The sequence below is a fragment of the Nannobrachium achirus genome (assembly GCF_963921795.1).
Source record: "Nannobrachium achirus genome assembly, chromosome: 9".
Lineage (NCBI taxonomy): Eukaryota > Metazoa > Chordata > Actinopteri > Myctophiformes > Myctophidae > Nannobrachium > Nannobrachium achirus.
In genome coordinates this window covers 2,853,784-2,869,077 of record NC_137818.1, presented here as the reverse complement: position 1 = coordinate 2,869,077, position 15,294 = coordinate 2,853,784, and the positions used below count along the sequence as shown (strand labels likewise).

At 40.7% G+C, this 15,294-nt stretch overlaps 1 protein-coding gene across 1 annotated transcript in view; it reads left to right on the top strand.

Annotated features, from left to right (window-relative positions):
• Positions 1–15,294, top strand: part of col2a1a (collagen, type II, alpha 1a) — a gene marked incomplete at both ends in the record, with an annotated part of 63,607 nt that overhangs the window by 23,523 nt on the left and 24,790 nt on the right. The window contains 17 exons of the mRNA XM_080733285.1: positions 84–137; positions 950–1,003; positions 3,831–3,884; positions 4,409–4,462; positions 4,557–4,610; positions 5,409–5,453; positions 6,287–6,340; positions 6,766–6,810; positions 7,125–7,178; positions 10,630–10,728; positions 11,357–11,401; positions 11,563–11,661; positions 11,860–11,913; positions 12,066–12,173; positions 13,013–13,066; positions 13,707–13,805; positions 14,811–14,864. Of these exons, the coding sequence (XP_080589411.1) occupies positions 84–137; positions 950–1,003; positions 3,831–3,884; positions 4,409–4,462; positions 4,557–4,610; positions 5,409–5,453; positions 6,287–6,340; positions 6,766–6,810; positions 7,125–7,178; positions 10,630–10,728; positions 11,357–11,401; positions 11,563–11,661; positions 11,860–11,913; positions 12,066–12,173; positions 13,013–13,066; positions 13,707–13,805; positions 14,811–14,864 (1,080 nt within the window). The remainder of the gene's footprint in view (positions 1–83; positions 138–949; positions 1,004–3,830; positions 3,885–4,408; positions 4,463–4,556; positions 4,611–5,408; positions 5,454–6,286; positions 6,341–6,765; positions 6,811–7,124; positions 7,179–10,629; positions 10,729–11,356; positions 11,402–11,562; positions 11,662–11,859; positions 11,914–12,065; positions 12,174–13,012; positions 13,067–13,706; positions 13,806–14,810; positions 14,865–15,294) is intronic.

Below are 15,294 nucleotides of genomic sequence, written 5' to 3'. Positions count from 1 at the left end.
CTCTCTCTCTCTCTCTCTCTCTCTCTCTCTCTCTCTCTCTCTCTCTCCCTGTCTCACTGTCCTCTGTTGTCTCTCTCACAAAGGGCCCACAAGGTTTCCAAGGCAACCCCGGAGAGACTGGAGAGCCTGGTGCAGCTGTAAGTATCAGCAGCAGCTAAACATTGGAATGAATGAAATCTCTGGTGATTACAATAGCATGTATAAAGTGAGTGGCAAAGTGAGTTTAACTTCGTCTAACGTGGTTTAATGCAATCAGACAGGACTGTTCTGTTTGGATGTGTCCACAACGTCCCAATCAGATAGGACTGTTCTGTTTGGATGTGTCCACAACGTCCCAATCAGATAGGACTGTTCTGTTTGGATGTGTCCACAACGTCCCAATCAGATAGGACTGTTCTGTTTGGATGTGTCCACAACGTCCCAATCAGATAGGACTGTTCTGTTTGGATGTGTCCACAACGTCCCAATCAGATAGGACTGTTCTGTTTGGATGTATCCACAACGTCCCAATCGTGCATTGCGCAGAAGGAGTGCGGGCAGTTCCGGCGTCGCAGCCAAGTGTGATCTACAAGCTCACAACGGTTGCATCTGCGATGCGACGTGAGCTTGTATGTCAGGTGTTCTCCGGTTGTGTCCCACACATAATTCTACCGTAAATTCTCGCAGAAACAAGTGGATAAGCTGTCAAGGCCAGAAAGTAGTTTTTTGACCCTCAGTGTAGGCAGTCCCGCATAACTTCCGGGTATAATGAGTTTGTGTGTGCGTGTGTGTGTGTGTGTGTGTGTGTGTGTGTGTGCGTGTGTGTGTGTGTGTGTGTGTGTGTGTGTGTGTGTGTGTGTGTGTGTGTGTGTGTGTGTGTGTGTGCCTACGTCCGTATATTCACGCGTGCGTGCGTGTGGAACAAATGCACATCTCTGATGATAACGTATTGTCTTGTCTGTCATCACAGGGAGCTTTGGGACCTCGCGGACCAGTCGGACCATCTGGGAAACCAGGAAGTGATGTACGTATTTAATTAACCTGGAACCAGACAAATCCTCTGGGTCTGGGTGTGGCTCAGTTGTGAATCCATTTCCTCACCCAGAAGACTTGGGTGACCAATCAGGGCCCAGTATTGGTCTGGTCTAACCAATCGTGTCCAGGCAGAGCCCCTCCTTGGAAAAGAACCTCCTGAATAGAAGTACCAGACTCATGTCCACACAGTGATACAGTCTGGCTACATCAGTTTCATCTTCAAAACAGAAGCACAGATTATAGTGATGATGTCTCCCACTGTACAAACATATTATAGGCCATGATGACCTGCAATATAATAAATACTCTTTTCAAAATGTGCTTGAGTAAAAGTATGAAAGTATTGGCATCAAAATGTACTTAAAGTACCAAAAGTAAAAATACTTAATGTTTGAAAATGGTTTATCTATAAGCTCACAACGTTGTGAGCTTGTAGATCTGCTATTTTCAAATAGCCTGGGTATAAAATAGAGCTAAAGTGGTTCATGTATGTTTTATAATATAACATTTTATATCTGCAAAGTAACTATTGACTAATAAAGTTTTCAAATAATTGTAGTGGAGTAAAAGTACAATATTTGGATCAGAGATGTAGTGGAGTAGAAGTAAAAGTGTTGGAAATTGGAAATACTGAAGTAAAGTACAAATACCTCAAAATTGTGCTTAATTAAGTATAGTAGTTAAGTAAATCTACTTAGTTACTTTACACCACTGCATGTTAAGTCATTTATTGTATTTGATGATTGTACAGAGAGTACTTTTTGTACATGTGTACACTTAAGCCTCGATCAGAGTCTGCGGTGAGAAGCTATCCACCGCAAATGTTAGGTGGAAAGCTTTCCACCTCAAGTCAGAAAATAAGTGCAGGCCATCATAGTCCGTCACGGTGGAGTCCTATTCACCGTGACTGGTCTAGATCGACCAATCAGTGAACGGGGTGAAGAGCCATCTGTCTGATAGTAAAAACAGAGAGATGTGTCGGGACTCGCGGTGGAAAGCTCTTCACCGCGAGGAATGACGTAACGTTGTAGTTTCATGACTCAAAAAGACTACACCGCGGTGGATAGCCTTCCACCGCGGAGCCGACTCTGATCGAGGCTTAATCGCTGAGGACGAAAACACAATAACACCGAGGGTTTATTCCCTTGTGGTCCTCTGTTCATAAGAAAACCTCACACAACACAAAACAATAGAAAGTGCATCAAAAAGTAGAACAATACATTAAAAAAAAGATGCTATGCACCCAAATCCTAGTACATACTGTAATAGGATTCCCCATATACATTTCTTGAAACGCATGAACCTGAAAATAGGTAATATCTGCAGCAAAGCATTTGTAGAGCTATACATATTAATAACTTAAAATTAACCAAATTAGAACCTAAAATACTATATTGTTTTATAGACATTCAGAGATTGTGGAATAGTTGTCTGACCATACAAGACTAATTATCCATTATCTGTTAAATACTTAAATTCGATCAGTTAAACACTTAAAGGAGTAGTTCGCCCAAAATGACTTTTTTTCTATTGATTACTCATGCCATGGAAACTTTCAAGTTCAATAATGCTAGTAAATTGCAATAATAGTAAATTTACCCCCCATTAATTCCGGATGGGGACCCAAATGCATGGACCTGGATGGGACACAAGCTCAGAGTCAGAATCAATGGGGGTAAAATTTACCTGACCATTGACCCTAAATTTACCCCCCATTGATTCTGACCCAAATACATTTGGGTCCTCATCCAGAATCAATGAGGGTAAATTTACTATAATGCATTTGTTGTCTTAGGAGTGCAAATACAAAAATACAAAACAATATTATTGAACTCAAGTCTCCATGGCATGAGTAATCAATAGGAAAACAAGTCGTTTTGGGGGTGAACTACTCCTTTAAGCCCTAATTTATACCTCTATTATTTTATAGATTTTTTTGTATAATCAATTCAATTGATTAGTTTGATTAAATGTTGCGCCCCTAGATGACAGTTATTCCACCATAACCTGTCTCTCATGAATCACTTTTTATTTATTGAGGCCAAGCCCTGTGTTGCGTATGATTATATGTATGTATATGTACCAGCAGGGGGCACTGTCCCTCTTCCAACAACACATGAGGAGCAGGGTGATCCAGTGCAGTGTTTCTCAAAGTGGATTCCATGGACTCTGTGGGTTCCTTTAGGAGGGTCTAAATTGACCCATACAGGTCGTTAACTCTGACAGGGTACAAATGGAACCAAATGAACCTGTCATTGACTAACATCGTTTATGTCATTTCCGCATGAAGGTGAACTTGAACCTGTCCCACAACATGCTTGCTTATCGCTGATCCCTCAGTGGAGGTCTGGTTATTGATCATTAGTGTAATCATAATCAGGGTTCATTTGGTTCCATTTCTACACTGTCAGAGTTTTATTATATATATATATATATATATATTTTTTTTTTTTTCTTCTTTTTTTTCTGTCAGAGTTAAGGGGAGACCTTGAAAGTAAAGGATAATCCATTGTCCTTGTAGTACACTCTCTCTTTCAATGTTTTTATTAGATTTTTACACTTTTATTTAGTACACTCTCAGCATCCAGACTGACCTGCTGTCAATATCAAACAACAACATTAGATAAAAGTCCACACACTGGAAATAATGTTCCTTCTTACATGTATTGTGTTAACCACAATCAACAATAAACACGAGTAGCATTATTTCCAGTGTGAGTATACTTTCATCCTCATTTTGACAGTAGATGAGCATGCAGAAACACTGTCATCAAATGCCAATGAAATCATTGTTATTTTCTGTGTGTCTGTTCCAGGGAGAGGCTGGAAAACCTGGCAAGGCTGGAGAGCGCGGAGCGGCTGGGCCTCAGGTGAGATGATCATTCATTCTGCACTGGAACTGACATGATTCAAATCTGTCAGTTCAAAATGGACCTCATTTATATGGGCATTTTTTGTTTATTTTTACACATTATCTTCTCTGTTAATTCATGCTAATGTGTATTTTCAGAACATTTTACCTCAATACTTAGTAAGCTTGGCTGTGTACTTGGTCTGCTCTTTTTATCCCTCTACACCAAACCTCTTTGCTGAAAATATCAGATCTACAAGCTCACAATGCCTCACGCTGAGCTTGTAGATCTGCTATTTTCAGCTAATGTCCCCCTCAGAATAGGGATTCTGGGCTTCAAGTGGTTCATGTAAAATAAAAATAAAATAAAATAAAAACACAAAGATTTGGAGACCTCCCCTGCAGTAGCTCTGAGGACCCACTAGGGGTCCCAGACCCCCTGTTGAAGACCCCTGTACTAAAATATAGATGATAAATTGAGAGGAAGAAGATGACATCTCAACCAAAGGTTTAATCTCACATTGTCTTGTCTCCTCATCACAGGGAGCTCGTGGATTCCCCGGAACCCCTGGTCTTCCTGGCATCAAAGGACACAGAGTGAGTGACAGTTCCCATGCTGCTAGTAATTAGATGCTCATTAATTAGACGGTTAATGAGAGGTGCTTAACGAGCGTTTGTTTGGTCTCTGCAGGGTCACCCCGGTCTGGATGGAGCCAAGGGAGAGACTGGAGCTGCAGGAGCCAAGGTAGGAGCATTGATTGATTGATTGATTGATTATTGATTGATTGATTGATTGATTGATTGATTGATGTTTTGATTGACGAAAACTGATCACAGATCACAGTTTCCCAACCTCTGTGCCGCGGACCTTTGGTGTCCCTTTGAGATGCTTTGGTGGCACTGGGTGAAAAAGGGTTGCAAAATCGTGGGATAAAAATGTAAAAAAAATGAAAAAATGTTAATATAGTTTCAAACACTTTCCTAAAAGTAGTGGAAATAGCAGATCTACAAGCTCACAACGCATCGCATCGCGACACGTTGTCAGCTTGTAGATCTGCTGTTTCCACTATCAATGTTCTTTTTCAAGTATAATGTTGTCAAATATGTCAGTAATTTCTTTGTATATTTATCTGCCATGTGCAACTTCAAAGCCTAAAAGCCAAACAGGAATTGTCAACGACAGAAACACAATTAAATCGTTAATCGCAATTATTTGAGTGACAATTAATCGTCATGTAAAATGTCATAATCGTGACAGCCCTAGTTACAGTTATACAATAATGCTAAAAGGATAACACATTAAGGTCCTATGCTTGCAGCTGCGTCTCCAGAACATCCACTGTCTGTCTGTCTGTCTGTCTGTCTGTCTGTCTGTCTGTCTGTCTGTCTGTCTGTCTGTCTGTCTGTCTGTCATAGTTCTGATATCGATATGGAGATATCTGAGCTCCTGTTAATTTAAATGTATGATATCACCATAATGCTGCTGCCCACTGAATGACTTGTATTAAACTGATCTAAATCCCAAACTGTTCTCTTCTGTTAGGGAGAGGGTGGCAACGCTGGAGAGAACGGCGCTCCCGGACCCATGGTAAGTTAAGTTTGCAGCCATCTTGAGTGTACAACTTTACACGTGCAATTTAGGCAGAAAACACTCTTATCTTAAGTGTGGAATCACATGCAATGGCATGACGTCAACAAACAATGTGAAGTAAACAGTCACATAAGTACAGACACAGAGCAAAGGACATCACGTAGTTCTTCAAAGAAGCTAGGATACCAGGTGGTACACAGTGAACCTAGCATCTGTCTTCTGTCTAGACCAGGGGTCTTCAACGTTTTCAGGCCAAGGACCCCTTAGCTGAGAGAGAGAGAGAGAGATGAAGCAGGGACCCCACTACACATAGTATAAAAGCAGATCTTCATAGATTTCATAGATAGATTCATAGACTTGTTTGACAGTATTGTGCGGCCCCCCTGTAGTAACTCTGGGGACACCCTAGGGGTCCCGGACCTCCTGTTGAAGACCCTTGGTCTAAAACAACATGCTATTACATTCTGTATATTAGATACTATAGGAACAATGAACCTACTGTAGCATCTGTCAACAACAACATGCTATCTGCAGTACAGTACATAACATTGTTTGAATTCGTGGTCAAGCTAAACAGATCTAGATTATGCAAGTAACCGACAAAATATCAGGATGTCGGTAGCATAAGCTAGCTTCTGTCAAAAAAAAAACCTGGCCAAGGAGTCAAGGACGTGATGACCCCAGGCAGTGTTTGAATCCATGACAATCCACAGGAAAGGCGTGTGCTCAAACTGCTACACTAGGGCGGCCATAACAAATATAGAGTATGTTTTTCTATATTCTGTCCTGTCGTATAAGGGACTGATAGTGAGCTGTGTGTTTTATTTTAGGGTCCCCGTGGTCTTCCTGGTGAGAGGGGTCGTCCCGGAGCCGCTGGATCTGCTGTGAGTATCGTTGTGATGTCATCATATCTGCCTCATGGTTTCTGCATGTTTCACTTCATAGATAGATAATCCATCATCATACTGTTATACTGTGTAGGCTGAGCCAGGCTCTGTTCACTATTACTATAGTCTATCATAGATAATCCATCGTCATACTGTTATACTTCACTGTAATATAGTCTCAGAGGAGGCTACAGCTGGTATATCCTGATTGTCACCTGATCAGTATGTGGAGAAATTGCATTTAAAATACAACACAGTAATAAATGTACACTCATGCAGTGTATATTCTTTACAGGGTGACATTGTACTTTTAAGTACATTACTTGTTATTTTACATTACAGTAGTAATGTGGTTTTGTAGAGGGTGACATTGTACAGTATTGTTACTTTACAGTAGTAATGTGGTGTATGTTTTTGTACAGGGTGCTCGTGGTAATGATGGTCTGCCCGGTCCCGCTGGTCCCCCAGTGAGTATTCTACTTCCCACATGTTACACCTGGTTGTATGCTGAACAATAACCGATCTACAAGCTCTTGACTTTTATTTCTACTGGATCTCTTCTCCACTAGTCCCTCTCTAACGTTTTACTGTAGTTCAATAAATGTAGTCTTAGTTTTAGTCATCATAACTTAGTTTTTATTTCGTTTTCGTCAGTGTTTTTTCACGAAGAGTCGAGGAACATTTTTCGTCATAGTTTTAGTTGATGAAATGAAGTGAAAGTAGGGAATGATAAAATGTGATAAAATGTGAATCCTAACCCGGAACCATGTGTTTTCTCCAGGGACCCGTTGGCCCCGCCGGAGCCCCCGGTTTCCCCGGATCCCCAGGAGCCAAGGTTTGTAAAATAATACTCCCCGTTTAATTTCTCTTTTATTTTCACTGAACATTTATTCATGATTAAATATACATTATGCTTAGGCTATCATTGGAGATAGAATGTGACCAGGGCTGTTGTTACAATGTAAGATTAAGATTCCTTCTATTTTTCACAAACATTGCTGTATGCGAGATTTGTTCTCCACATTTGACCCATCTCTTGGAGCGGTGAGCCGCAGCCACGCAGCACTCAGGAAATCAGTAGTGTTGTGTTTGTTGTTTCATTCAGTTTGACACTATGATGTCTCTCTGTATGGAAATGTTACGATGAAGGTGTTTAGCAGACGTTCTTATGCAGAATGACTTAATGTGTGTGAAATCAGGATAAGCAAAGCAAGCATGAACTATTGTCAACAAACAAGGTAAATAGTCACATAAATAGAGTGCAGTGCAGTGTCTCAAAGAACTGCAAACAATGAACACACAGCATGTGTCTAAACAAGAGGTCATATAAATCACATTCTGTCATTACAGGTCAATAAAACTAAAGCAAAACAGATAAAAAGCAATCTAAGTATCAAAAACATGTGAACAAGTAATCAACATAACTGCATAACACTAATTAATATCTATTAAAAAAGGAAACCAGAAAGAATATTAAAAATCACATGATATCACTTATGCTACCTTAGGCCATTAGTGACCACTTACTATAAATTATGGAAGTGTGAAGGTTCTAAACTATTTGTTATGATGTTAAAATAATCAATCTATACTATAATTTTGCGAATGTCTGAGTGAGTGTCTGTCTGTCTGTCTGTCTGAAACAGCGTTTCTCCTCAGTGGCTGGAGCAATTGATCTGAAATCGCATCACCATTAGCATATGAACACACCTGACATAACTGTGAAGCCCGTTTGTCACTTTCACAAATCATATGCTGTATATTAGCATTTTTATGGTGTATCTACTATCTATTCTGCATCTAGCATGAGGCACATCTATTCTGCATCTAGCATGAGGTAAAATGTTTAACCAGCTCTGTGTGTGTGTGTGTGTGTGTGTGTGTGTGTGTGTGTGCGCGTTTGTGTGTGTGTGTGTGTGTGTGTGTGTGTGTGTGTGTGTGCAGGCAGGCGGGTGTGTGTGCAGGCGGGTGGGCGGGTGGGCGGGCGGGCTGGGGGGGGGGGGGGCACAGTATCTCTGTAGCCATTAAACGAAACGGGTTTCTTACATTGATGCTCCTACATCATGCAAGCACCAGTTAAAGTTACTTTCCATCCCTCATATACTGTGTGCACAGTGCACATCCCATAACCCACACACTGCACATCATTTTGGAGCTCTTATCTTTGAACGGGTAAGGGCTAGTTATTATTGAATGATCGATATATACTGTAGTATTGTATCTGCAACAGCTAAGTTTTACCATACACCAGTTCTACTATAAACTATATATATAATAACTGGAAATAACAATTTATGATTCAGATCACTTAGACTCACTTTTTTGTTGTTGCTAATAAACTTTTAAACTGCCAGTGCCTGCTCTGCAAGCTAACAACAGGTAGCTGGTTAATGGAGTGATACCTTACAGTTGTACAGTAAAACATATTTACAGTGTATCTGCACCACGGTTTGACTTGTAAAACAAAAACAAAACAAATGGTAAATGGTGCATTTATATATGCGCTTTACATAGATTGTGCATTACATTCACCCATTCACTCACACATTCATACACCGATGGCAGAGGAAACCATGCAAGGCACCAACCTGCTCACCGGGAGCAGCTAGGGGTTAGATAGATAGATAGATAGATAGATAGATAGATAGATAGATAGATAGATACCTTGAGTCTTGCTCAAGGACTCTTCAACATTAAAGGCCCTTTTCCACTGGCAGCGATAACGATGACGATAGCCATAAAATATCACAGTGATAATTATGCCTTCACATTGATGTCCGATAAAGTTATCGGACATCAATGTGAAGAGGTGCCAATTAACAGCCGCTCGCGCAGAGCGCACCTCGAGCTGTTTGTCAGAGACCCAGTTCCATATCACTGTGATCTTAACCACATCGTTGTTGATCCTAACGATGTAGTTGTCGTCTATCGTTGTCTTTATCAGTGTTGGGTGGATGCTGCCGATCCACTTCAATTGAGAACCCACTTTTTTAAATCGTTATCGTCATCGTTATCGCTGCCGGTGGAAAAGAGCCTTAACTCTGGAGGAGCCTGGGATCGAACTGGGAACCTGACGGTTCTCATCCGGCCACTCTATCCCACTGCTGCACCAAATTGAATGTTTTCTTACCCATTTAAGCCCAACATGCTTTGTCAAAATGGTTAAACAATTTTAATTGTTAATTTTAAGTGTTATTTCCCCACCCATCCCCATCAGCACTCAGAGAACGCCTCTTGTCCAATCAAAGTACTCGACCAGAGCTAATTGAACTAATTGACCCAAAACAAATCGTACAATGACGATGTAGGCATTAAGCAGATCTATCCAGAGGGATTTATAATATGAGATTAGAGTGGGCAGAGTAAACATGAAGTAGAGCTCAACAAACAACAAGCTAAACAGTCGCATAGTGTAGAGAACAATGAACAATCAAAGACACTCTGAGATAGCAGGTAAACAATGAACTTAGCATCTGTCTAAACAACATGTTATCTAAATAACGTTCTGTACATTAAACTATAGGATAGCAGGTGAACAATGAACCTATAGCATCTTATTACAACAACATACTAAATCTAAATAACATTAATGGTCAAGAAAAAATGTAAATCTAAAGTAAATAGTAAGACGCCTCAGGGTGACATGCGACCTCGAGGTCAACAGTGCCTCAACAGTGCCTGTTGAGATTGGCAGAACATGCCCATATATCGGCATTACCAAATATTGTCATTCCCAGATATGCTTTTAATATTGATGACATCGGGACAGGTATCTCCATATATGGGCATAGAAGGGACAAGGACTTAATTAATTTGCAAGTGTGATCTGGGAATGCCCATATATGGGCATGTTCTGACATCACATTGTCAACTATATATGGGCATAAAATATATGAGCATAAAAGGGACATGAAGCCCAGAGCGTGATGTCAGAGCAGCAAACCCATTCTGTTAAGAGTGGTTCCCCTGACGTCACAGTGACATCAGAGCATGATGTCAGAGTGATGTCACAGTGACAAGGGAACCAATAGACTGTAAAAATGTGTAGTGACTGACTGAAGGACTGACACAGACGGAGACAAGCTGCGACATTTCTCATGGTATACTGTGACCTTCGGTCGCAACAACTAAACACAAGAACAGGTGATATGGTGACCAGATATGTCCACATGGTAAACTTTAATCTAACCAAAAGAAAGTGGCAAAGAAGGGATGCAAAGCCAGAGGAGTTCTACAGTATGATAATAATAACCTATAAACTAATCAATAAACGTATGTCCCATCAGGGAGAGGCTGGACCCACTGGCGCCCGCGGATCTGAAGGAGCACAAGGACCCCGTGGAGAGGCTGGTACCCCCGGATCCCCCGGCCCCGCAGGAGCCTCTGTAAGAATCTCATTGTGATCAACTATCTTATGTTGATATTTAGTGTTGTAGTTAAGTTTCTATCTCATTGAAACACTCATTATGATCATCTATCTTATGTTGATATTTAGTGTTGTAGTCCAGTCCACCTAAAGTCTGAGTGTGGGAGAGGGTCGAGACCAAGTCCAGATTGAGACCATATAGAAAATAAATATTAATAAAATAATCCTCATGGGTTTCTCAGGACATCATTTAACATCTTGAAAAGTTTATAGTTCCTGCTATAATTAGCATAAGATTGACACACAGACTATGGGTTTACTTACTGAACCATCATCTAGTAATTCATTCATGAAAAGCGCCAGACAGCTGTCTTATATATCTTATAATGTTAGTGTGAATAGGCTCCTCATAATGTGCGTATAATACAATTATTTCACTGCATCGTCTTGACTCTTGACTGGAGTGGACTCGGTTGGGGAAGAGTCCCTTAGTCCGAGACAGAGTCAAATCATGGGTTAGGGTTAGGGTTAGGGTTAGAGAGTCAATGTAAATTCAGACTCGAGACCTGACTGGACGAGTCATTGACTGGAGTACTACATTAGATCAACTAGACTTTGTATTGTGCTGATTGTGTGTCTCATTGTAGGGCAACCCCGGTACTGATGGAATCCCTGGAGCTAAAGGTTCTGCTGTGAGTATTCTCAGCATGCACACACCCGCGCACACACGTGCGCGCACACACGCAAATAATCCAATAAATCTTGTGATGTTACTCCCTGTATTGTTGCTATACCTGATGTATTGTAAGTTTAACCACCTTGAACCCTCTACTCTGTCTGTCTCCCCCTGTAGGGCGCTTCTGGTATTGCCGGTGCCCCTGGATTCCCTGGCCCCCGCGGACCACCCGGACCTCAGGGAGCCACCGGCCCCCTGGGACCCAAGGGACAGTCTGTAAGTCACCTTATGGGTGTCATATGATTACCGTATGGGTGTCATATGACCGCTGTGAAGTCACCTTATGGGTGTCATATGACCACCGTGGCATACAACCACTACTTCCTCTGTGATGTTTGCATTACAGGTTGTTACATTGGTACCAACAACAGAGATATCATAATAATTATTCATTTTAATCTTAAACTTATCTAGGGAGACCCTGGTATTCCTGGATTCAAAGGAGAGGCTGGACCCAAGGGAGAGCTGGTGAGTTTGAAGCTTAAGTCTTAATTCATTGATTATATGGAAACAAATGCCCTAAAAAAGCATTATAAAGACCTGTTCTAACTTAGATAAATGTACTTGTGAACTTTAAAATGAATGTACACATAATCCTCTTTCATGTTGTGCTCCTCTAGGGCGTGGCCGGTCCCCAAGGTGCCCCTGGACCTGCCGGCGAGGAGGGCAAGAGAGGAGCGAGAGGAGAGCCCGGCGCCGCAGGACCCCTAGGACCCCCCGGAGAGAGAGTACGACTGAATCTGAACCATCTGAATCCCATAACATCATAACCAGGGGTCATCACCATGTTGGCTTGTGGTGGAAATGTTTTGTCAAAATGAAAATGTTTGCCACCGACATAAAAAATGAGTGGACAATAATATGACCAGAAACACATAAAGAGACAGCCCTAAATGACCATAACAGCTCTGTAACCCTGAGAGTTTGATTGATTGGTTGAATAATTTTTATTAGGAATTTGCAATAGAAAAAAAGGTACAGTTTCATGACAGTACAAATCACTGGTACAAGGTCAACCAAAAGTAGATCCTAGAAAGCCGAGGCTTATTTCCACAGGAACCACACTTTAAGTATCTCATATAACATTGAAAGACAGACGGATAGAACATAGTACTTTATCTAGGATAATATCAGTTTCAAAAGCATAACATCAAATACAAAGGCAGAAAGAGAGAAAAAAAAGTGTACAAATGGAGCCAAATTGATCCTTAAGAGTCCATTTGGGTCCATTTGTACACTCTCTCAGAGTTATGGTGGTTCTTGCAAATAAAACGTTTGAGAACCACTAGTACTAATTGGACTCATAATGTGCCCGTAGTGTTGTATTAAATAAGTGTCATGCTGTACATGTTCTGAAGAAAACGTAATATTCAGAAATTGTATGAAATAAGAACATCATAATGGTGGGTAAACACTAAAACTAAATCTATAATTTGCCACAGACACATTTGTCTGTGTATGAAGCACCAACATACTGATGACCCCTGATCGTACCGTATTACGGTGGTTAAGTGATGAGGGCTGGCTGGAGGTTTGTCTGACTGTGGACATGTGTTTGTTTCTACAGGGAGCTCCTGGTAACCGTGGTTTCCCTGGTCAGGATGGTCTTGCTGGTGCTAAGGTGGGTTTTTCTGATCAAGTTTATAGTTTTCTTTTAATGGAATATAAAGTCAATTCATCTCATGATCTGTCACGTTGTCTCTGTTGGGGGTAAACCTCGTATTATGTCCAAAATGGCTTAGAATTCGAAAGCATAAAACGTCGCAGATCTACAAGCTCGAAATGTGTCGCTTAGCAGATCTGCAACTTTTTATGCTTTTTTGTGATGCTGTAGTTTGGAAAAGCATAAAAGTTAAAAATAACACAATAAAAAATAACATCAATACAAAGTTAAGAGATTCCTGCTCAACAGCAACACTATAGTGTAAGTGACAGAACATCATTTAGCAGGTGTTGTTGAACAGAAAAACTCTGTTCTCATGCATAGTAACCAATGGTAGAAGTCTGGTCCTGACACTCCTCTCCTCTAGACGCCGCTGTACTATAGCTAGTTTGCCTTCCAGTGATTCATTTCAATATAAATTATATCACAATTATATCTCAATTTATTTTGCAATGTATCGCAATATTTATGGCATCGCAATATATCATGATACAATCGTATCGTGACCCAAGTATCGTGATAAGTATTGTATTGTGAAGATCTTACCAATACCCATCCCAAAAGGACATGCAGTGACTGTTTTCCTGGTCTTTTTTAGGGAGCCCCCGGTGACCGAGGTGTCCCTGGTGCTACTGGGCCTAAGGGTGCTGGAGGAGACCCTGGACGTACCGGAGAGGCTGGTCTCCCCGGAGCCAGAGTGAGTAGAACGTCTTTATTACCCTGCTACTCATCTTCACCTGAAACCAATCCTTCATCTCTTCATTACTAATGCCTCCATGTGAAAGACAGAGGCCCTGCTAGTTATCACTCTGTCCACAGTCTGTCCACAACTGTATTCTTCTTCTTGTGAGCTCTCTGCAGTCTGCATGTCACAGTTACAAGTAGAATTTACAATGTAGTGACTTCCAAGTGTGCAATGCAGAGAGCACGGAACCAAAGTTAACCAATCTACAGTGTGTAAATAGTCACATAAGCATTGGTGGAAACAGTAGGCCTACTCAATGTTTTACTTGAATAAAAGTTTCAATACTGCAATGTGGAAATAGTCTCTTACAAGTAAAAGTCTGGAATTCTAAGTTTACTTGAGTAAAAGTACAAAAGTATTGGTATCAAAATGTACTCAAAGTACCAAAAGTAGAATCTCCCATTTCACAAGTTTATATATGTTTATACAAATCCTTTGAAAATAGCAGATCTACAATCTCACAACAAGTGCATTGCGGCGCATTGTGAGCTTGTAGATCGGCTATTTTCAAATGGCCTACTGTAAATGTATAAGGCTCAAGTGGTTCATGTAGTATGTTTTTAAATGATAATCAATCTACAAAGTAACTTGTAACTAAAGTTTTCAAATAAATGTAGTGGAGTAAAAGTACAATATTTGCTTCTGAGATGTAGCGGAGTAGAAGTAAAAGTATTGGAAATTGGAAATACTCAAGTAAAGTACAAATACCTTGAAATTTTACTTTTAAGTACAGTACCTAAGTAAAGTTAGTAAAGTTACCTTCCACTACTGCACGTAAGTGGAGTGGAAGAGATATGAGAGAACAAGCTATAGTACTTCATATTATCAGCCCCTGAATGTAACCAGTATAATAATAGTCCTGCTATGACAGATACTGCCTAGCTGTTTGAGGGTAAGGGTACAGTGGTTTGTGCATTGATCTAATAATCCTCTAAACAACACATGTTTTTCTTCCAGGGTCTCACTGGTCGTCCCGGAGATGCTGGTCCTCAAGGCAAAGTTGGACCTGGTGTAAGTACCTCCAAAACCTATAAACCTATGAACCTCTAAACCTCTAAACCTATAAACCCAACCCCCCTTCCTCCTTTCATGGTCAGGAACAAATGCAACGTTTCAATCTTAGTGTAATGTAGTATGAAGATGTCCTCTCAGAAAGCAATGATTGAGGACACCATTCCACTCAAATAGAATTGTATATTAAAATAACACTTTATAATGTAGACACACATGAGGAACAGAACAGTAGCATTCAACACAACACACAGTCCAGCCAATGTGAGTGGCAAAGTGAGTTTAACGCCATTTAATGCAATCAGGTAGGACTTTTCTGTGTGGATGTATGGGCTGTCAAGGCCAGAAAGTAGTTTTTTGCCACTCAGTAGGTGTTCGGTGTTCCCTCTATACATAGAATCTCCAGAATATAGCCAGTTTTCCTTACTTG